The 23,442-nt window shown below is 37.3% G+C and overlaps 1 protein-coding gene across 1 annotated transcript; it reads right to left on the bottom strand.

Annotated features, from left to right (window-relative positions):
- Positions 1-1,274: 1,274 nt before the first annotated feature.
- OSCP1 (Organic solute carrier partner 1) lies at positions 1,275-23,210 on the bottom strand. The gene is made up of 7 exons (XM_083134506.1): positions 23,016-23,210; positions 22,731-22,885; positions 22,389-22,553; positions 19,611-19,770; positions 12,461-12,614; positions 5,115-5,351; positions 1,275-4,316 (listed from the first exon to the last, which is right to left on the bottom strand). Exons 1-7 carry the CDS (start codon positions 23,125-23,127, stop codon positions 4,127-4,129), a joined length of 1,173 nt encoding a protein of 390 aa, XP_082990632.1. The 5' UTR covers positions 23,128-23,210; the 3' UTR covers positions 1,275-4,126.
- Positions 23,211-23,442: the final 232 nt, after the last annotated feature.

Here is a 23,442-nt window from a genome sequence, read left to right as displayed (position 1 = left end):
ATTGGGGAGCTAAGTATGAGTAGCAGGGAACTTGGGGAGCTAAGTATGAGTAGCAGGGAACTTGGGGAGCTAAGTATGAGTAGCAGGGAACTTGGGGAGCTATGAATGAGTAGCAGGGAAATTGGGGAGCTACAAATGAGTAGCGTGACCACACGTCACCCCGTGACTGGTTGGATGGTTTCCCACCTCGACATGTGTGAGTGCGGCCAGCAGTCGATAGGTAGGTCCTGGATCTCACGAGCTGTTGCACCACGGGTTATTATTATTATTATATACCATACAAAAATGCATATTTTGGGCTGAAAGAGAATGGGGGAACTTGTTAACTACAGTCTGGCAGGGGAGGGGGGGGGGGCGACATTTGTCCTCCAGCGTCGTACTGGGCCCATGTTCTGAGCGTAAAGAAGTGAATATTTGATTGTACCATTAAGCGTTTTATTAACTACTTCCCTGACACATTATTTTCCCAAAAATGGTCCATATTTTACACATGTTTTTTATTGTGTGTTTGCAATGTACCAATATTGGCAATTAAGGAACAGTAACGAAATTCTATTTTTGGGGTCAAATAAGGTCACAAAACTATTCAAAAATCCTCCATACTTATTAACCCGAGTTAACTCGTACATATAAGGAAAGTACTACAAATGTTTGAAAATAGCATATAAACTGTCGAAAATAAAATGTCTTCACATTTTAATGCTGTCCCAGTTTACAGACTATCACACATACTGTCTCACATCAAATGCTACCCACAGTGTGATAAACCCGAAAGCATGGGTTAACACAGAGTGCAACATTGCAATGTGGGCAATAGTATCTTGACTCGCGACGAATCTTCTTTCCTCTCGCATCACTGGAAAGGCGACAAGTACGTAGTGTCACGGGAATTCGGTAGATGGCAGCAGTACTTCGACAAGCTATCTACACCTTCCACCTAGTGGCCAAAATGGGAATTAACACCTTTTAAAGCTCAAACGAGACTGTCCAGGTAGACAGAAAAGTGCACTGTAGTTGTACGATTTTAACGAGATAACTTGGGTAAATAATATGTAGAGCAAAAACAAATTCCGAGTTAACTTGGGTTAATCAGGCAAGTGGTTAATCAAACACAGGTCATTAAATTTTATTGGTTTGCCTCCCAGTTTTTGAACGGAATCGAATTTAGTAATGCTTCAGTGTGATGTGTACATATATTTCAGATCGAAAACCTAAATCATTTGTGAACAATTGAACAGTTTAATTCAAAACCAAAAAGAAAAGCTAATATTTTATTCAACAATGAAATATAACATCTTTGAAAAGTAAAACAATACAATTCAGACAAGAACTTTTCTCACATGTACAAACTTCAATAATATTTATCATACAGCCATATATTTTTCACTATGACTCTTGGCGGTAAAAATAAATTCAATAAATAAAATGAAAATATTTCTGAAAAATATATGTCCAAATTTCTGAACTGTACATTCACCAGAACACAAAATAAACAGTAATAAAATTGTACAAATATGTCAAAAAATCAATTAAGGCATTAACGAGATCTATTAATGACTAGTACTTAATTTGCCTTATCATGAGAAAAATTGTATTTTAACAAGGAAATTTTCATGAAGCTAGATGAACCTACAACTTCAAGAACTCTCCATCTAGCTTATAAGGCATACAAGAGTTTGAAGATGAAAAATAGAATTTTAGTAACAATGTAAAGATTGTTTTTAAGTGATATCTCTTGCGTAACTTGTACAAAATAGCAATGCATGCGTTAACTATAATGACGCATACATAGGTTTCTGCATATGAATAAAAATATTTATTTATACAGGGTGATTCAGTGAAACTCGATTCAAACTGGCAGGGTGGATCTACAACCCGCATCTTTCAGTTGTCTTTTTTCACTGTCGTAGGCAGCCCCAACTACTTTTGGCTTATAACTTATTAATGAATCATTTCCGGACAGAGGTTCCTTATTGGTACTTGGGCCAGTCTCCATCCACCCTGCCAGTTTGAATTAAGAACACAGAAACACCCTGTATATTATATACATAAATGCACTCCATTATGTAGAATTTTAAGTCAAAAATCAGGCAAACAGGGCTGGCTTGGTAGCTCACTTGGAAGAGCAATGCCATGGTATGCCAGAGACCCAGGTATAAGTCCCGAACAAGACTGCATTTTTTGCTTACACTTCTATGGAATGGAGTGTACTTTTGCCCTGGAATGTAAAATCGTTTCAGCTAATACACTTCAAAATTAACAATGGCTACAAAAAAAAATATTAAGAATACGATATTGCTTCATAACTCTCCCAACATGTTTAAAAATAAAATGTGTAATCGGTATTATTGTAATCTAGAAGCAATATTCTTCAGGTTTCTGTCACAAGATAAGTATATTTTCACGAGGTTATTGTAAGCGACACATTAACTATGTCCTGAAAGTATTTGTGTTAGAGCTCAGAACTCGAATTGATATATTATCAACAGGAAACGGATTTACATGAAAATACACATTTATGTATGAAGCTCAAATGAGTTATATTTTGTATTATCTTTGCGCATCATGACATGTAGGCTCGAAAAATTCAGTTTATATTTTCCATATTTGTACATATATTAGGTTTTGGCTCATATTTTGCATATTTTAGTTATTTTTACATATTGTTTGCATATTTCAGAATATTTCTCAACATATACTCTATATTTGTGCAATAACTACATGTACCTGTGTGACAAAAAGAGTTTGGTGATTTTCTTGCAAATAACTGACAAATTTTAAATACCCTCCCATTACTTCTTGCGATATTGAATGCAGTTTTAGTCAACATAAATCCATCTTCAGAGACAACAGGAGGAAGCTCACGTTCAAACACTTGCAGCAAAATTTTGTTATTGATTGTTTTGGAAACAGAAAATGAAAACACATTTTGCATTATTTTACAATTAATGTCAATGTAAGCGTACTGTATTTTATGCAGAATTTAAGTTCATATTGAACTCCATATTTTGGTGAAAATAACTAAATATGTATTTACATATTTAGCACATGTTTACCACATAAAAATCCATTCCCTGATTATCAACATAATTGTTGGGAGGCACCTTGCGATCTTCACATACAGTCAGAACAAAAATTGCTGTTGTTAGGAACTCCAAAATTCCTACAACTTACCCACTACACTTAAATCAACATCTCATTGTGCATTCCAAAAACAATGTACTGTAAGTCATTCTGGAACCACAGTAATTTTATCCTGACTGAATGCATAAATTACACATACATTAGCTACACAAATGCATTTACTTCATACACATGACACCAGAAAGTGCCTTATGGGTTTGGCATTCAAGTATCTATTGAACAGCTTCGATACTGTTGCTACAACATTAAAAAATTGTCTACACTGTTTGAACTGGAACAGGATTTTGCATTTCGCACAAAAATATCAGCACCTGATAGCATGAAGTTGGTGCTCAATTTGGAAATGCATGAAATTTTATGTGCACTGATGTTTTACTGTATCAAATTATCATAGTTACTACATGAAGAATGATGTTAAGGGCTTGTTAAAATATAAGGAATATGATGTTTATTGATGTGCCCAATTTTACAACTAAGGACATACCAGCATTATTGCCAGAGAAGTTAGTCTTCTTCAGAAAAAAATGAATGAATGAAGGCAGGACAGGACAAGGCAAGGCAGACAGGTAGGGCAGGACAGGACGAGGTGAGGAAGACAGGTAGGGCAAGGTGAGGCAGACAGGCAGAGCAAGGTGAGGAAGACATGCAGGACAAGGCAAGGCAGACAGGTAGGACGATGTGAGGCAGACAGGTAGGCAGGTGGGGGAGAGAACGGGGGCTTTAAAACTTGGGCATGAAAAGAGATTACAGAACCAATGTCATTACCCATCATGCATGCCCGACTTGTGGAGCTACGTTCACTGTAAAACAAAACCAGAGTTACTGAACTCAATAAAAATACTTTCAGAGCAAAGCATGTGGCATAACATCTTGAAAAATATGCCAATCATTCTTGGAAACATTTTGCGTATGCAAATAGAATACTTAAATAGCAATTCTTTTGTAAAGAAGGCATCATCGCACACATAACCAAACTGTATGATTACTGCAAACTGTCCATGAGGTCCAGGAGATCATCTCCGTCCTCCCTGTGAGAACTTGAAGACTCTGAGCAGTCCAACATGCACATCTCACTGTACACTTTGTCTAATGCTAGTGACCGACTTTGCAGCCTCGCATCTATGTTCACCACTTTGCCTGTTAGTACTTGGAGCCTGTGTTGAGCAAATTCTCTGAAATAAGATGAACAATGAAATACATGTTATGCTTAGAGCCACATATTTATGGTGAATAAAAGATCAACATTTTGATACAAAAATCTGGCCACATTTCGGAATCAAAAGCGGTATGTGCAGTGTTTGATTTTAAAACTATACTTATTACACAAAATAAATGCTTCCTCTCAAAATAACATTTTTATGTAATTATCAGTGTTAAATTCATTCCCGTGTAAAGGAGTCCAAATTTGCTTCTCAATTTTTTGCAGCAAAACTAATCATTTTTCCGTGATTTTGCATAACTAACAGGATAATTCAGATTTCAGAAATGATTGTCTTTGTATATAAAAGCAAAAATTTCGTGTTTTTGGACAGAGGATGTCTGGTGCGCTACTATAAAAAGGCTAGATTCTCCAGAAACACAGTAAATTTTCCTGACATTTCCATGACTTTTCCAGGATTTACAGACCAGCAGACACCCTGTTCTTTACCTGAAGCACAAGTAATCACTAGGGAGCAGATTTTTAGGTAAAAACATATTTTTTAGTTACTTCGGAAGTTGGCCATACTCGGTAGGACTGCCGACAATATGGCTACAATGTAATCTGAACTTTGTGGCCATCCCTATCGTGAACATGAAAAATTGTAGGTCAGTCGGTCATTTTGAATGAAAATAATTTTGACTTTTAGCCACATATTTCCGCTTTTCTTAGAACATAAAAAATAAACATTTTCCAGTTTTTAGCACGTAAAAATCCACTCCCTAGTAATCACCCTATATTATTAAATTTAGAAAGAGGCCAAAACACTTACTCTTCCTCCTTCTCGTTATTGAACAGATTAAGCTGGAACTCCTGAACCTTCGGTTTCGCTGCATTCCCAAGCAGAATCTCCAGTAGCTTGAGTTCCTCCCTCCCCACCTGGAGTTCCTCCTTTTCCAGGCAGCTCTCTTGCAAGTTGAGGGCTTCCTTCGAGAGGCTGACGTTGCTGCTTGACTTCCGAATGGAAAATGTTGAACCTTGATTTCTGTGCGGTGGCAGGGAAGCATAACTGAAAGAACACGGAGAATAAAATGTTTGTTCGTTTCTACATCTATGTTACATGCACAACTGTGTTACAGTATATCCTCTGCAATTGCTCTCTTGAATACAATAGGGTATGTGCAATGTGAGAGGTCGAAGTTAAAAAGTTGCATTCTTTAAAGAGATGCACTGATTGATTTTTTGTTATTCCGTGTCGTTTTTCTGCCAATTGTGACGATGAGGATGAGTAATGATATGATGAAATTGTTGAAAAGCCACTAACAAACGACACCCATGCTCGGGTTGAGATCCGAACCCTGGACCCCTTGTGCCATAGCAGGCTGTGTTAACCACTCTACCGTGTTGGCAAAAGTTTCTGCCATCCTAAGGGTTTGCACCTTTGGGTTGCTTATCTTAAACGGTAACCACTACCCTAAAAGCTTGCATGCCATTGTGGAGATGATGTGATCAGCACCATGCTCCGACCACCTTTACCCTACATCAGTGGCATATACTGGGTTAAGAACCTGGGCTATCGCACAATATCATAGTGTTCGAATGGACAAAAATTTGCTGGTGAGGGTGTTATTGTTTTTTTAACTCATTTGGGGTGGCGAGTTGAAGTGATGTGACTGTGATTAAAAATATATACCTCATAAATAAAACATGGAAATGTACACTGTCAGTAAGGAAACAATTTCAAGAATTTCATTCTTATTTGCATAAATGAGAGGCCCATATTGTAAAATACTATGTAGGGAGAATAAAAATAAAATTTCAACCTACCTATTTTCATGATTTTAAGTTCGGGTACTCCTTGTTGGCGCAGTAATAACGTTGTTGCCTTGAAACTAAGGGGTCCCGGGTTCGATGCATGGTGGTTTAGATACCACTTTAACTGTAGGTCCGATCCCCATTAGTTTATCTGTTCATAAAGTGAACATGCAAGAAAAATCCAAAATGATTTGGAGCTTATCGTCATTCGTAAGCCGAAAAGACAGCTTGTTAATTATGTCCCTCATTTCAGTTCACTACACAGCACACAGCGCATATCATTCACAAAAATACAATCCACTCACTGCCTCTAAATAAATCCCACGCACCAAGACCACTCGACGCGATCTAGACTAGAACTGGTCCTTGTCATTTCGGTAAACCATTCCCGCTCAGCCAACAATTTTCTACTCCCCACTGTATAGGGTTACCAGATCGCAGTAATGGAAATGTAGGACATACTGTCCCAAAATGTAGGACATTGAGTCAAAATGTAGGACACTTTGAGTCAAAATGTAGGACAAATGTAGGACACAACACATTCGGAGTAAAAAACACACATTACTACAAAATGTTATCGAATAATGTAAAAAATACACATTTTCAGTTTAAACAGTAATGAATTTTTAATGATTTCTAAAAAAAAAAAAATTCATAAACTAAACTACTATACAATACACCTGTTACTACATGTGTTTTCAGTCATATTTCTCTGATGAGCCAATTTTCCTCAAAGTTTCAGGCTTATCCACAATGTACTTATAAAACTCGCAACAATCAAAATCTTTGAAATTATATTGAACCAGCACCAATCCCTTCACAGAATCTATGAGAAATTTATTCCTCTCATCAGTCCACTGTGCTGACATTAACGAAAATACTCTTTCTACATTGGCATTGTGGCCTGGAATGGCAAACAAATATTCAGCAATTTTCAAAAATTCTGAATGACACTCATAATGCTTAGAGCTATTAAAATAATTTACCCACTTTTCATGGCATGCCATTTTTTCTAGATTAGAAACATTGTACTCAATAAACAAATTCAAATTACATAATTGATCACAGCATTTTGAATCATCAATTACAATACCTTTTTTGGATAAAAAAATAATGCAATTTTCAACGTCTTTCATACTTATTTTCTGAGTCAGTTCCATCCATCTAAAGCAATTAAATTCTGCAAAAGAAATGGTCCACTTTGTTAAATAATGGCAGCATTCCTTATAAACCCCTAAAGCTTCCTCCACGAAACAGTCAACCTGTTTATCGAAACCCTCCTCCCGAGCACATGACAAAACCTCCTTTGTTTTGATCGATATGAATGATGATTCCAACCTGTTTTGAAGCAATTTAGTTACACTTTCAAGAGCACTAAGAATGTCAAGAATAGAATTTTTCTCTCTCTCAATTTCCTTTATCTTACTATAAAAAACTGACATCAAAGAATGCAAGTGCCATAAATATGCCTTACTTAAAGTATTTTCAAAAAAATTCCTCAAAATCTTTGGTGGACTAGAAATTGACAGAAAGTAAGACTTCAATGCATCAAACATGTGGAGTAGTCTCTCAATTGCTGGAAATAAAGATAACCACCTAGTTTTTGAATGAGACAGTAATTGTTTGTAGCTGATTTCCACAAACTCGCAGTACTCTTTAAGTTCTTCGGTTCTGACTGTATATATAGAAAAGTAATTATACAATTTCAACACAATACATTCAATGTCCACTTTTAAAGTATCAGCCCCATGCTGAATTGTATTATGAAGAATATGTGCTGGGCAGCCTACTCCAACAACATTCTTATTAAGGCATTTTCTTAATTTGCTGAACACGTTGTTACCCTCTGCCCGTTTGATACCACCAAAATTTGTGTTTGTGTTATCTCCTCCAAATGCCACACATTTTTCAGCAATACCAAGTCTTTGTAATGTGTCATTAACGTAAGATGAAATTGTTCCAGAAGTTTCATTGGGGGTGGTTTTTAGCTCAATAACTTTGCTTTGAATACCACCTGCTTTATAATCAAAATACTGAATCAGAATGGGAAAAACCTTGCAGGACCCATGATTACTTCCATCTGTACACACTCCAAAGCAAGAAATTCCACCCAGACACTGAACAGTTACATCCACAGAATGTGGTCCCAAAACTTTGTTAATTATAGCTTCTGTCTTCGTTCTGGCACAAGACACTTTTTTGGCAATGTCTGAATCAAAATAAATTTGACTGTTGAGTTTTGGAGTGCAGTCCATGGACTTGTAACTTGCATGATGCTTCACTGTATGAAAGGCCAGAGCTGCTTCAGCTGCTTGTACTCTCTGTGCTGACTTGGATGACTCTCCAAAGAAATCTTTTATATCTGGTATATTCTGACAACTTCTGGTATTTTTTTTGTGTTTTTGTGAAGCCAGGTGCAGCTCCAAATCTTGTGCTCCTATAAAGAGTAAGTGCAAAGCAAGTGTCAGTTTCATATGATAAAAGATGGTAACAGTTCAGATTGTTTTATGTTTTTTCCTAGTACAAAGACTAATTATCGTAGAATTTTGGAAATCATTGTCACATGAAATTTGAACCTTCCTTAAAGTAATGACAACTGTTTGGACTCGAAAAAAAGTGATTTATGTTGAAAAAAAAAACTTCAAAATTACCTTACGCACTTCTCATGGACAAGATATTCTCAGTCGACAAGGGACAGTAAATATCGTAGAAGCGTGGGAATGAATGTAGAAGTAAATCGGAACCTTAGTATAATGCATTTAGGGACTTTATTTTAATGCTGAGGGAACCAAACCTAACCTGGGCATGAGTTTACAATACCGGACCACTCTCCAATTTCTATAAAATTTCACCTACTTACTAATTTCGGTGTCCTGATGACGTATCTGTCGTTCATATTTGGCGGTCACTTGTTAAAATTGTACATTTACGTGTAGAACTTGTAAAATAACCTTGCGATTTACCACGTTCATTGTCCATACACAGCAATTCGGAACCATCTTTCTTTCGCAATTCGTTAATGCTCTTCCTTTATGCACAACAATCTTGCAACCTTGAATATTGACGTCAGACGAGGAATGCCTACGTGGTTAGGTTAGGTTCCATTAGCATAAATACAAAGAAAAATTAATATTTTCGCTAAGAGACGCGTTACCTTGTATTGCCTAACATGAAAAATCTCTCTCCCGTGACGTCAGAACACAATGCTGTTACAGTGTTGTGCGATAAGTGACACCTATTCGGGGAAAATGGCATGTTCCGTGGAGCTGCTGTTCTTATGGTAGGGTTACGTTACATTAAGAAAACATAGTTTATTTCGTTTTTTTATTGATTTCCATACTTGAACGCCAATTATTATGACATGCAGATTCATGATTAGGAGGTCTCAATTAGTGAGTAGGCGAAATTTCATAGCAATTGGAGAGTGGTCCGGTATTGTAAACTCATTCCCCTAACCTGCCTAATCTAACCACGAAAGCATATATTGAACAAAATCTTAAGTAATCGCTAAAACTCCGCTGTATGTGTTAACATACACCGAAATCGAACCATGTAAAATTTGCATTCGTAGCATGATGAAATCGCAATAAAACAAAAGGAACTTGGGCCAAAAAAATAAAAGAAAATCATTAAACATACGGAACAGTTTCCATCAAATATAGTTTTTGTAAAGTAGCTTACACAAGCAACATTTCTAGGTTTACAGACAGTTCTGCAGATTTTTGTGCCTGCAAGGATTGAAGGGGATTTCATCCTCGAGAACAGATGCTACATTATCAGGCATGCGTAGCATTTATGGATGTTATTTTACTGTTAAGAACCCTAAACCTGATGCACTTAATCTAACAATGAAAGCATTTATGGATGCAGTATTTCTTTGCACACCATACATATGAAGTTGATTCCAGCAACAGTGCACATCCAAGATGGTAGTGAACAAATTATTCTTCAGAAAGTATGCATTAAGTGATGGCCAAGCTTCTGACGTATGTGTTAACAGTCATAAACAGAAATTGAGCAATGTAAAAATTGCCTGTTCACAATGTTTAGTTGGGAATTAAACAATTGGAACTTGGGCCTCCAAGGTAGATAATACGTAATTAGTGAAGGTTGTAACCATGCTAATTAGTTTCTCCAAGCTTCAGACTTACTTCTACAATACTTTCCAACCTTCTAAAGAACTTCCCAACACTCCTATAAATCTTGCAAAAAAGCAGTAAACACTCGCAAATAATATATACAAAACTAAAAAAAATGCAAAAGAGTGTTAAATGTAATGACTTAATAAATTTACGTATTTGCGTTCGGAATAATAGGTTCGACGCTGCTAGCGAGGTTTCTCATTTCTTTTTTCCTTTTGTTTTAAATTTACTAAGTTTCATGACATTATCATTTACACGTGCTTTTTTTTTCGCTTTACGAATAAAAATCTGTTAAGGTATTCTGATAGCTTTTGCACTTACGTGGCCATATTTTGTGGCAAAATATCTGTTGTTTGTGTCCCGAAACACATTTCACACACATAAAATATCAACATCAATTGAATAAAAAAAATTCCGACGTAATTCTCCAGGAGATACAGTTGGTCAAAGGTTTGTAATAGACTTCCCTTCCCTTTAGTTTTGGAGTAATCACATTCACTCAGATTCATAAATGTTTTAAGTCACTGTGAAAAGTTTTAGAGAATGGAAATATACAACCGTTAAAATAGTTGAGCGCACCAGTGAATGTCCATTCCAAAAATTGAAAAGCATAATAAGCTTTGAACAAAATGAGCCAATTGAAAATACAATGAATTCGTCTACAATCCACGTGCTCTGATTTCAGTTAACAATCACTTTTTCACTTGAAGACTGCAGATATGAGCCTGCTTTTACGAACTACAACTTTTCCAACAATCTGCTGCTTACATTGCACAATGCTTTGCAGTGGCAATAAAAACTAACCCTCAATACAACATTTGTGATATAGGAGTTTTATAACGAAGAAAAAAATAATACATAGTCAGTTGCAATTGCTTACCTTTGTGTGCTACAGATACATATGTTCCTGGCGGGCAAATACGGCACTCCGCTTCAAATTCATTTCGTCCGACTTGGAACAATTTGTACTTGCTTTCCAAAACATCATTGAATTTGCATTTTCTCTTCGGCATCCTTGCGAAATGAAACACGTTGCATCAACCACCAATAAATGCAACTGCAAACAAAGCTTCCTTACGAGGAGACACAGATTATAATGTATTGGTACACAGATTACAAATAGGCTATATGGTATCGTATCGGTATTTTTACAGCGCTGTAGTGGTGATAGTGATAAGTATTTAACATCTTGCTACTCGGCAAACTTGTAGATTATCAAGGTTGCCAGGTTGTAAGGGGGAAATTCCATCAACAGATAAATAATTTCCCTGTGATTTATATTTGTTCAACTAAAACGTATTTTTTTAGTTCAAATTACGTGACGTTCAAAATGTAGGACATTTATGATATTTTTCCAATTCCTCCCGGACGCCGGACACGAGGCTAAAATGTAGGACATGTCCGGGAAAATCCGGACGTCTGGTAACCCTACCACTGTATCTCTAGTTGTTTGAAGGTCAATGACCTCTTTTTCAACTCCTCTGCAAGCGTTCAATTATGTTTTTGTCCCTGCCACATGACACTTTTCCCTTACCCGCGATAATTTGGCTTCAAAATTCCCTATTCCTGGGAAAAATTGGTTTGCAACATGGACCCAGACTGTTGAGGAAGTTCGGAGGTTTTTTTCACCACCATATGCAACCCTGTTCTCTCTCCTGTAACAGTTTGACTCCACAATTCTCCGATCCCGGGGAAATTACATGGTGGGAAAAATTGGTTTGCAACATTGATCGGAGCCCTGTCAAGCTTACCCGTCAACTCCGTGGAGTTGCCCGCCAGCTGGGCCAGCTATCTCACGAATTCAAAGAAAGCAGGCAATGTTTCCAACTTCTAAGAAATAGGTTCATCTTCTTATTGAAATGAAAAATTTATGCACATTTTTTTAGATATTTTTTCTGTATTTTATTCCCAGAGTCTGGGCTTTGAAGATAGCCTAGATATCCCCGAATATACGCCTCTGCCCTACATGATTGTATGCCATTGTGATGATGGAATCAGCATCGTGCTCCAGCCATGTCTACCTTGCAGGAACTTACTTTATAAGAGGCTGGGAAAACTCCAAAGCCACTGTAGACAGGGACACTGTATAGCAATCAAACCAATTGGCCCACTGCAGTGTGTATTATAGAAAAAAAGGAACTGTATTAACAAAATTGCATTTATATCTCTGTTGTAAACATAAAAAAAATCACTTGTAATCTTGGTATGTTCTAGTACCTACATGTTGCAACCTAGATTTGTGCCTCTGTCACCATGTAGTTCCAGTGAACCTGGATCTCTCGCTGGTAAATACTCTCCTCCAGGATAAAAATGCTGGACTTCATATATGTCACCCTCCAAGTCATAAGCACGGATGGCACCAGGCACTTCTTGTCCTGCAATGTTATACATGGATGAAAATATAAACACATCAAGGCACCTAAAATTATCTTATACACTGTTAAATCATTTTTTTGCTCTTCACAAAGACACAAGTATTTAAGTCGAAATGTTGAAAAAAAAAAGATACAACTAGCACATCTTTACATAAAATAGTTGCAGTCCCACATATATATTTCAGGAGGAGTCGTTGCTCTCTAAGCATGCTACGTCCTCCCCACTTGCTCCGCACTACACTAACAACACAGCGCAGGAGTACTGGCACGGGCTGCATTTTACACACTAAACCTTGCAATTAGGTGGACGGCAAAAGTCTACCCATAGGCGCTAACTTTTTGTCAGCCGTAGAACATGGACTCAGAAATATCTCAGGGCTTGCTGGGTGTAAGGAAAGACTATACCAGCTTAATATATATATATTTATATGTTTATTATAGTCTCAACACAAGGGTGTCCGTTTGCACACTTACACACGTGTCTTTACCTGAAACCCTTACTACGCGCGTGCATTTACTTGTACCACACACGTGCTTTTACCTGTACCACGCACGTTCTTTTACCTGTACCACCTTTGGTCTCGAAGAGATAAGGGGGGGCAGGGAACATCCAATTTATTCCTCGCTGTGAGGCGCCAGGGGGAGTATGGGGACCTAACTTTATTTAGGGCCTTGGTCGCCGCTGACGTCACGGGTTGCCCTGTAAAAGAGAGTAGGTTGTGCGTAGTACCCCAACCACAGCCGGGAATTGGCCGAAACCAATCTGTACTCCCGAATAACGGGCGCAGGGTAAAGGATTAAAGGATGCCGCGACACCCCCGGCGTTAGCTGGGAATTGGCAAGCCAACCGGTGTCTCCTATGAAGGGACGGCAGGTTAGAAAGGAAGGTCCGGGTGCTCCCAGACAAGCCAGGCAGGTAGAACCTGGGCACCTATCAGCCTAAGCGAGCGGACCAGGTAGGTAGGTTGCTACTAGGCTCTTCTTCTTCTTTCTTTCTCCGTCCTTCCTTCTGGGATGGCTTCTAGTTCTCAGGCTGGGAGGCCAGTTAACCCTGGATGTTTGCCTGTTGACATCAGGGAGCCAACTGAGCTCCGGGCCTGGCTGCGCTGGCTTTATACTCGCGGGGGCGGCGCATGGGTGGTGAAAATTTTAACTACAAGTACGCGTTGCTAACTCATTTTTTTTACATATTGCAACCTTCGTACTGAGAAACATCCAAGAAGTGACATTAAGAAAACACTAGTGGGAAAATCACTAGATGCACGTGTTAATATAAATTAAGACTGTGCGCATTCAGACAATACAATTAATAATGAGCCTCGCAGGACTCTGTAATTCTAAACAATGAGTTGAACAGTGTATATGACAATAATTGATAACATTTTATGAATACAGCAACCACGAAGGGTCTAATAATAAGCGAAGCTAATGAACGTAGAGGTGGATCCGTTAGCGTTTACAGAATACAGCGACCACGCAGGGTCAAATAAAACGTAGAGGTGGATCCGTTAACACATTTAAATTAAAAGCGTACGCCTCGCAGGGACATATAGGATGCATTCTTCTTAACAAAATACAATATGGCGACCACGCAGGGTCGTTACAACCAAGTGTCTTACATATAATAGCAAATATTATAATAAGACATTTTATTAATAATAATATTTATTATTACTAGACCTCCTATTATTAGGTTCTAAAAATTGTGCGTTTAGGTGCCTAAAATAGGTTTTAAAAACCCTAAAATAGGTTCTAAAATTTTAAATCAAGCTTAAAAAATTTGGAAGTTGGTTCCAAAAAACCTTAAGATCGTTCAAAATTCCTGAAAAATAGTGATTAGGTATAATCATTAAAAACAATTTCAAAACAACTGTAAGAAACAACCGTGTATACATAATAACCAAATATTAATTTCTTAACCAAATTTTCATTTATATACATCATTTTCAAAATTATCCACAAATTATTGTAATAAAATAATGCAAAAGTTACTTGTTCAATGAAAAATGAATTTGTCGACACCAAACAGAGTAAATACCTCTGCGTGATATAAAAATGCTGTGAAACTTAAAAAATATATAAAAACCTTAAAAAAAAAGGTTCGATTTAGGACATAAACCTAAAATAGGTTCTAACAAGCAAAATAGGTTATTTTAGACACTATAAAACTTCATTAGTTGTTTTGCATTTTAATGAATCACACACATAACTTGTTATTTCTTATTTACCTGCAAAGGAAAAAATAGATTAAAAACCTAAAATTCGAGGTCTAATTATTACACAAAAAAAAAAAAAAATAGATGACATAAGTGGTATTTTCATACATAGTGTATTTTCTAGTTATGATCATAGAAATTCGTACAAGAAAGCTATGAGAAAAACAATGTAAAAATAAAGAGAAAATGTAAGATGTATAAGATTACAAAACAATTGCTTTTGTCAACTATTTTTGGGAGGACGGGGGTCTTGACCCTCCCCCTCTCAGTACATGCTTGGCTGGAATTGTATGGACAATATGTACATGTCATATGGATGACATACCTTGTGGAGACATGTCATGCTATGCTATATACCCTGATTGAAGTACTGTCAAACCAGGTCTCCATGATGGTGTTGTGGTAATGTTCACCTTATAATCAAGAGGTCCCAGGTTCGATATCCATGGGAAGCACAACGTGGTTTGTATCCTACTTTAAACAACAATTTCAGTCTCGATTATCCTATCTGTGCATAAAGTGAACTTACAAACTCAAAGTATTAGTAAAGCCACCCTTTCTTGTTACATTCCATGCTTTATCACATATTTTCTTCCCTTTGTTTAGCCCTGCAGTCGAGACATAATTTGCATGATACCTTTAAATAGTTACATGTGTTTTTAACTTTTTTTTTTACGACTTACTGTTGCTAAGGGATCTTAATGGATAAAGGTGTTTTTGGCTTTAATGGCTCTTTTAAATAGTGAGGTTTTTTAAATTGAAATATGTCAAGGACAGTTCTTAAGTGTTTTTAACCCAACCCTCTACCTAATCCTCATATTACACGTTAAAACGCAGCATTATGTTTTAGTGCTTAGAAAGAATTGTGAACCTGATGAAGGTGGCAGTTGTACCCTGAAACGTCGTTCAACAATTGCATACTCACTTACGTAAGTAACTTTTTAAACTAATTTTATACTTTTTTAGTATTGTTTATATTGTATAGTGAGTAATACGCACCCAGCCACAATATGTTACCTACTTTCTTTTTGTTGTTTTACTTTACAAGCAGTGGCACCAACTTATATGGGACTGTGGCACTCAAGCCCTCTCAATAATTTGCCTGGTGTTATATTTTATTTTGAAAAAAAGCTCCTTCACCTCAGAAAACAAAATGTTTCATTATTACTGACTCAACTAATTAGTGACCGACTTTCATCAAAATATTTCAATAAATTCTTTACATTTCCAATCGTTATTAGGATAGTAACGGAGGCTAAGGAATTATAAACCAGGATGACGCACTAAAACTCTCAAAATAGGCAGGCAACCAGAAGGAGTCTCTAAAAATACTAAATAGGCACCAGCAACCAGAGCAGGAAATGGCTTTATGGCAGTGACCCTCTGTTGCCACGTTTGCCTACGAAAAAGCCTGTGGTCAACCAGCAAATTAGGCCTACCTCTGCCCTCCTGCTTGAGCGATAGCAGCAACCTTAGAACCCCTCCTTCCCAAAGAGGCCAGCAGAGAAACAGGATTTTGTCAAAACAACCGTTCTGTGCTGTGAATGGGAGCCAGGAGATATTGTGGCAGAGATATAAAAGCGATGAACACTGGCAGATTTTTCATGATATTTCCAGATTATGCACTCAAAAAACAGTTAACTTCGAATAGGCACTCATGACTAATGCCTGCTTTAGACGAAAGCATTTTCCTTAACACCGTGTAAAGTGCGAAATGTTATGGCATTTCAGATGGCATGGCATATTTCATGGCATTTCTCAAGGATAGAACTGGCTCTATTTCTGTAGCATAACCAATCAGAAGTGTCCTCATGGTCACGAGTGCAAATGTAATGGCGGTTGCGCGAGATGTAAACAACGTATCATCAGGTATCACTTCACACTTTTAAACGAAGATAAACCGAGAGGAATATCACTTCGTATTAAATGGTTTTATGTAGAGAAGAATGGTGCTGATTAAATACATACTTTACAACATTTACTGTACATGTATGGAAGAATATTTGGTAAATATCCAATATCGCCCGAACGGATTTCTTCAAATTTACAAAATAAACTATTTACTGAAATCAGTTTCTGTGGCATTGTCGAAGTTGTTGGAGGTATTTTCTTTCACGGAAACTGAAAACTTCACCACAGAATGCTCCAGAACAAGAAATAATCACTTGTTATGTAAGGAACTTGCATTTTCTGTAACATTATGCCGTTGTTTCCATTGTGTACGTGCAGATGTTGCAAGCGTCGAAAGTCATGCGGTCTCGCCAGTGTTTCCAAACGTGCCTTTTTTTACGAGAATTTTTTTTTAACTATGCTTACCTAACCTAACCTAACCTTGCCGGAAATGGTCCGTGGGGCTATCGTGAATGGTTTTTGGGGTTATCCGTCAATGGTTTGTGATGACATAATGAACACGAAAGTAGGTATTTTTCGGTAAGAAGGTTGAAACACTGCATACCCACTCCAAATAGACAAAACACAAGCACGACGTGCGATGATCTATGACGAGTGCATGCCATATTGTCTGTTACCCAAGAGAAACAAGGAAGACAAATAATGACTCGTAATATGAAAAGTTGACACTATTTTATGGAAAAAGGCATAACTTCACATTAAAGAATCTTTCGCAATGCAGAATAGGTAAGTATCAATGCTAAAATTAACAAAATAAACGAGTGAGAGGTGTTCGGGCCTTATCGGATAATTACCGAATATTTTAGCTTTCTCAATTGTAAACAACGTGCACACAGCATTGACGGTGTAACTTGATGTGCCTGTCGTGCTGTATGTATTGTACATTGTAATTGAAACAACTGAAATGAAATGTTCCATAAAATGCTTTCGTGTAAAGTACTAACTGTTGAAAGATTTTTCGAAGCATTTACGTAGCATTTATGCTAGCAAAAATGTTAAAGGAAATGCTTTCGTCTAAAGCCAGCTTAAAACAAGCAAAAAGAGCCCCAATAAAATCCATGTATTCCTAACAGAAATGGTTTTTAAAAGCAAAAGCCTAGCATTTTAAGGCAAATTCCCAGTCTCTTTATGCAATGTATTATTGCATAAATTTATAAAACATATCTCAGAGTTCAGCCTACCCAATTCTTTCTGAAGTTGGTATGGGGGGGGGGGGAGGGGGTTGGCAATGAACATTCAAATTTCGTCGTCTTCTTCAAAAATTTGACCAGTCCCTTGTAAAGAACATGATACGAGGGTCACTATTTATATTTTGAGCCTTGGCAACACTGATTGAAGTTAGGCGCGATTTGACGTTTGCACGGAATCGTCTGACATTATTGACCATAACGTACTTCAATTTTTTTGTCAACAGCTTCATTTGTGTTGTTTATGTTGCCTTGGAGATTGCGCGACAACAATAAAATGGAATTAACTCGTGAACATTTTCGTGCGATGATTTTTTACGATTTTCGACGTGGATTATCAAGACAAGAGTGAATCGATCAACTTACTTCCACATTTGGCGATGAAGCCCCATCCTTTGCCACTGTGAAACGCTGGTATAACGAATTTAATCGTGGCCGCCATTCGCTCACCGACGAGATTCGCGAAGGTCGTCCAAAATCAGTTGTTGTTCAAGAAAACATTGATGCTGTGCAAAACCTAATACTGCAAGATCGTCGTGTGACATACTGTGAGATTGAGGCAACCATAGGCATTAGTTCCACCAGCATATATAAAATATTACATGATCATTTAGCTGTGAGAAAGGTATGTTCTCGTTGGATCCCACACAATTTGACAAAAACGCAAAAAGACGCTCGCGTCAATTGGTGCAAACAAATGCTCAATAAATACAATCGTGGTGCTTCAAAAGACATATATAAGATTGTAACAGGTGACGAATCATGGATATATGCATATGAGCCGGAACGTAAACAGCAGTCGACTGTATGGGTGTTTCAAGATGAACCCAATCCAACAAAAGTTGTTCACATCGAAACAAATGGTCGCCTGTTTTTTCAGGAAAACTGGTCATGTGGCAACTGTGCCTTTAGAGGAACGTAGAACGGTCAACTCTGAATGGTACACAACAATTTGTTTGCCAGAGGTCTTCGGTCAAATACGGAAAACAAACAAATTTCGTCGGATCATTCTTCATCAAGACGATGCCAGCTGTCACACATCTCGTCTAACAACCGACTTTATGAACAGTCAAAAAAATCGAATTGATGGGTCATCTGCCGTACAGTCCTGATTTGGCACCCAATGACTTCTTCTTGTTCCCGAATGTCAAGAATAAATTGCGTGGACAACGATTTTCGTCGGCGGAAGACCCCTGTTGATGCGTTCAAAAACCATATTATGGAGGTGTCTCAAGAAGATTGGAAAAACTGCTTTGACAAATGGTTCGAACGAATGCAAAAGTGTATTGACCATAAAGGAGAATATTTCGAAAAACAATAAAGCAGTTTTCAATGCCAAATTCCTGTTTTTTCATTGTTAGGCTCAAAATATAAATAGTGACCCTTGTAGATTGATTTGCCTTATTTTACTTTGCTTTTCTGCCACTTTTTGGCTAATCACGAAGATGAAGACAAGTGAAGAAATTGATTTAAGGAACACTCACAAAGAACATCGATGCCAAGGCTGGTATTTGAACCTGGGATCACTGGCATCGTAGCATGATATGCTAACAACTCCACCACGGAGGTTGGCCCAATGAAAATGATAGCTTACTTTAGATTACATGTTAATTTGAAGTGCATCCACAGAATTTTCATTGAACAATAACAAGATAAACATTACCAAAAGTGAAACATCTTACCTGGAGGTACAGGCCCACCTGTGGGTAGGACAAAATGTCCATTGGGATTCTGCGCTTTGTCCCGCAGAAAGACGGACACTCGGACTCTGAGATCGTGAAGATAATTCAGGATACAGTACCGCACTGTTTGAAGCTCGCCAAATTGCAGATGAGCAAATGTCTATATAAAAAAAAAGAAAGAAAAACTTATGGAATTGTAAAAGTTAAAAAATGTAGGCATGAAAAGCAACAATTTAAAATGTTCATATTTTAAAAATGGTTGATTCAATCATTGGAGTGCAGTGCATCTCACCATTCTATACAAGTTATTTACACAGTATTTATTTATTTAATTAGTTTTCAAACAAAAAATATTTATGACAGAACAGTCCTATATTACAATGTGTACATTTTGCAGTCCTGTTTTTCCTTCAGGGAAATATGCAAAAAATGTCCTGTTGTGTTGTTTAAAAAATCTGGCTACCTTATTGCAATGCCAATAGCTAGTTCTAAGTGTATGCTTCTTGTGTAATTCTACATATATCAAGATGACAATAAGATTCAATCCATACTTTCTCCAGCATCTTTGTGCCTTTACGTTTGCCACTCTCAGTGAATTAATGGTGGTGCACATAGTTATCTGAGAGGGGAGAAGAGGGCCTCTTCCCCCCTCTTGAAAATTAATATCGGATTTAACGTATTTCACACATATAATTTCATTTCAGTGGTAATAATTTCAATAAATATAAGGGACTGATAATTATACGACAGACTGGTAGAGATCGTTGCAAAAACACGATACTTCAAACTGTAGCATGGCTTTCAGGGAAAAATCCTTGTCTGACCCCTTGGCAGGTTTAATCTGCATTTTAATGTAAAATAACTGTGGTAGATGATCAGAAAAGATGTTTGAATAATAAATGAAAACAGGTCGCAGACAAAACTAAAATAATTCAGGTGACAGTCCCTCTTTCTCGGGAGACATCAATTTTTGGAGCAATTTTACAATACAGGGAATTTCTCCATTTTGTTTGAAATTCGGCATACTCACTAATTTTGGCCCCCTAATCATGAATCTGCAGTTAAAATTTGGCACTCACACGTGGAAATAGCAAAATAATCTAAATTAAGTTCTTATTTCTACACCCTCGATTTCTAAATTTCCGGGCTCCGCCCCTGGGGTAATTGACCTACCACCCCCAACCGCTGACACGACCCAGCCTCCGCTCCGGGTCCCTCTATAGAGTCCCTGTTAAAGGCATGTTAGAAATTGGCCGGATTCACCTGCCTCCAAATAAGCGCCAAATTTATATGCGAACGCCAAATTTTAAGTGCAGATTCGTGATTACGAGGCCCAAATTTCAAAAAAATTGGATAAATTCCCTGTATTGTTAAATTATACCTCAAAATAAAGCTACATATTTTGAAAAGTAATCATTATTAATTAACACAAGATTGGATTAAAAGTAATTAATTCTTGCGCCGAAGTGGCCTTCCTCAAAGGCTCTACTGGTATTTATGTTAGTGTACTAATTGTGTATATTGTTAATATCACCTGGGGTACTACTTTACTATACCGGAGACACCTATCAACGATTTATTTCGCAATTTTTTACATTGCTAACATACTATTCTGTATTGCGGAACATTTCTTGAAGTGAAATAATGAATTTCGGTACTACTTTACTATACCGGAGACACCTATCAATGATTTATTTCGCCATTTTTTACATTGATAACGTACTATTCTGCGTTGCAGAACATTTCTTTAGGTGAAACAATGGATTTCTAACGAAAATAATGTCTATTTCTTACATACGATAGCCCCACGAACCATCACGGGGATGAGGTATGCCTACTAGGTTAGGTTAGGCCTGTTAGGTTAGGTTCCATTAGCACTCCTTTCGTTCAATTTAGCATATACGGACAACATCGGAATTACAAATTCCACGGCATCTTCCACACCTGGCAACAACTTCACGACACATCCTCGACACATCATGTTGTAGCAGTAGCAATAGCACGTATTGTGCTCTCCTGCAGAAAGCAAATGGCGGCAGCAGCAATAGCGCGTCAGATATAGATTTTCGTAGAAAACCACATGCATTCGCATTAAAATGGATCAAAACTACATTCCCGAACATCAACAACGCTACAGAAAATGATTTGCGTAAGTACTTTCTCCTGTAAATTTGAAGAAATCCGTCTCTGGTACAGTAAAGTGTTACCTGAATTTCTAACGAAAATAATGTCTATTCTTACATTAACGAGTACTTACTGTTGTTCCTTATTTCCCACAAACCATCCACGGGTAGCCCCAAAAACCATTGACGTTAGCCCAAAAATTCACGATGACCCACGAACCATCACGGGGACAAGGTATGCCTACTAGGTTAGGTTAGGCCTGTTAGGTTAGGTTCCATTAGCACTCCTTTTGTTCAATTTAGCATATACGGACAATACGAGAGCGTATTGTGCTCTCGTGCAGAAAGCAAATGGCGGCAGCAGCAATAGCGCGTCGGAAATAGATTTTCGTAGAAAACCACATGCATTCGCATTAAAATGGATCAAAACTACATTCCCGAACATCAACAACGCTACAGAAAATGATTTGCGTACGTACTTTCTCCTGTAAATTTGAAGAAATCCGTCTCCGGTATAGTAAAGTGTTACCTCACCTGGAAGAATAACATTTTAGATGCAGGTAACATAATGGTTTTGGAAAAATAAAACATTCATTTGTGAATCATCTGTGAAAGAAATGTATTTTAAGTTAGTGATTTTCATTCTGTTACTTACTTTCATGAACATTGCGTATGTCATGTCCACTTGCTTCTGAATTGACGAGACGGATACATAACTCCTGATAGCATCTATGTGATTCAATGTGATGAGCAATATATCTGTTGGCCGGGGAGCCATAAACACCTGATATTTAAAAGCCATTATCATCAGGTCATAGAGCTGAAATAATAATAATAGTAATAATTTTTCAGAATTTGTATTTGCTTTAATTCAATATACTTTTAAAACATATTCACATGCAATGTTTGCACACATATACTGCTTCTACAGTAATTAATACCTGCTAACCTGAATGTTTCTCATTAACAGAACCGCCCCCCCCCCCCCCTTGCTTACCTTATCCATACTTGCAGTGTTAAGTCTCATTATGGATGCATGTGCGAGGTTTTCAAACAGAGTTCTCAAAGCTTGCTTGCTGAATATTTCTTGTGGTTTAAACAATTCTTCAATAAATTTCTTGTTCAACATTGTTCCCACAATATCATTCAATACTGTAACGAAAGCAAATCATTTTACTTTTTAAAAAACACAGTTATGTTTCTATCAAAATAATAATGTAATTTAACTCCTCTTATCTAAGCACACCAATTGTACATAATATTCTATTTAGATAATCCTCACCTTTCTTAGATTTTTCAGGTGACACGTTCTGTGCACTTAATCTTTGGTCTAAAATATACATCATCTCTCCTCCCAAGTTCAAAAACAACAGAGGCAAAGTCCTATTTGTCATGTTATATTGTCTAATGTGTTTTCTTGACAGAAAGTGGACGGATTGTTGCAGACACAAATATTTTGTTTACAAACTATAGCCGATCGATTTTCGCTCGAGTTACCAATCGACGAGACAAATCGACATCAACTAGAATCGAGAATTGAAATAACGTGGATTAGCGAAAGTTCCCGCGTTATAATATATTTCGTAATTACCTTAGTTTTGAAAGTTATTCGAAAGAAAAATGATCGTCTAGGTTCATTTTAAGGGGTGTTTGTATTTAACACTTTTTTTTTCTCCGAGTTATGGTTGTAGACGCAGTCATTGATTTTA

Source organism: Lepisma saccharinum, chromosome 13 (assembly GCF_977018435.1).
Source record: "Lepisma saccharinum chromosome 13, izLepSacc3.1, whole genome shotgun sequence".
Classification (NCBI taxonomy): Eukaryota; Metazoa; Arthropoda; class Insecta; order Zygentoma; family Lepismatidae; genus Lepisma; species Lepisma saccharinum.
Note: the sequence above shows the minus strand (reverse complement) of the source record. Positions and strands in the feature narration are given on the sequence as shown.

Bases quoted from the DNA above. Each gene is read 5' to 3' on its own strand.
- OSCP1 (XM_083134506.1), bottom strand. From the start codon at position 23,127: ATGACAAATAGGACTTTGCCTCTGTTGTTTTTGAACTTGGGAGGAGAG. The intron at 19,771-22,388 runs GTAAGTAACAGA...TTTTTTATATAG, and splicing joins CATACGCAATGTTCATGAAA to ACATTTGCTCATCTGCAATT. The intron at 12,615-19,610 runs GTAAGATGTTTC...ATAACATTGCAG, and splicing joins AGGTGGGCCTGTACCTCCAG to GACAAGAAGTGCCTGGTGCC.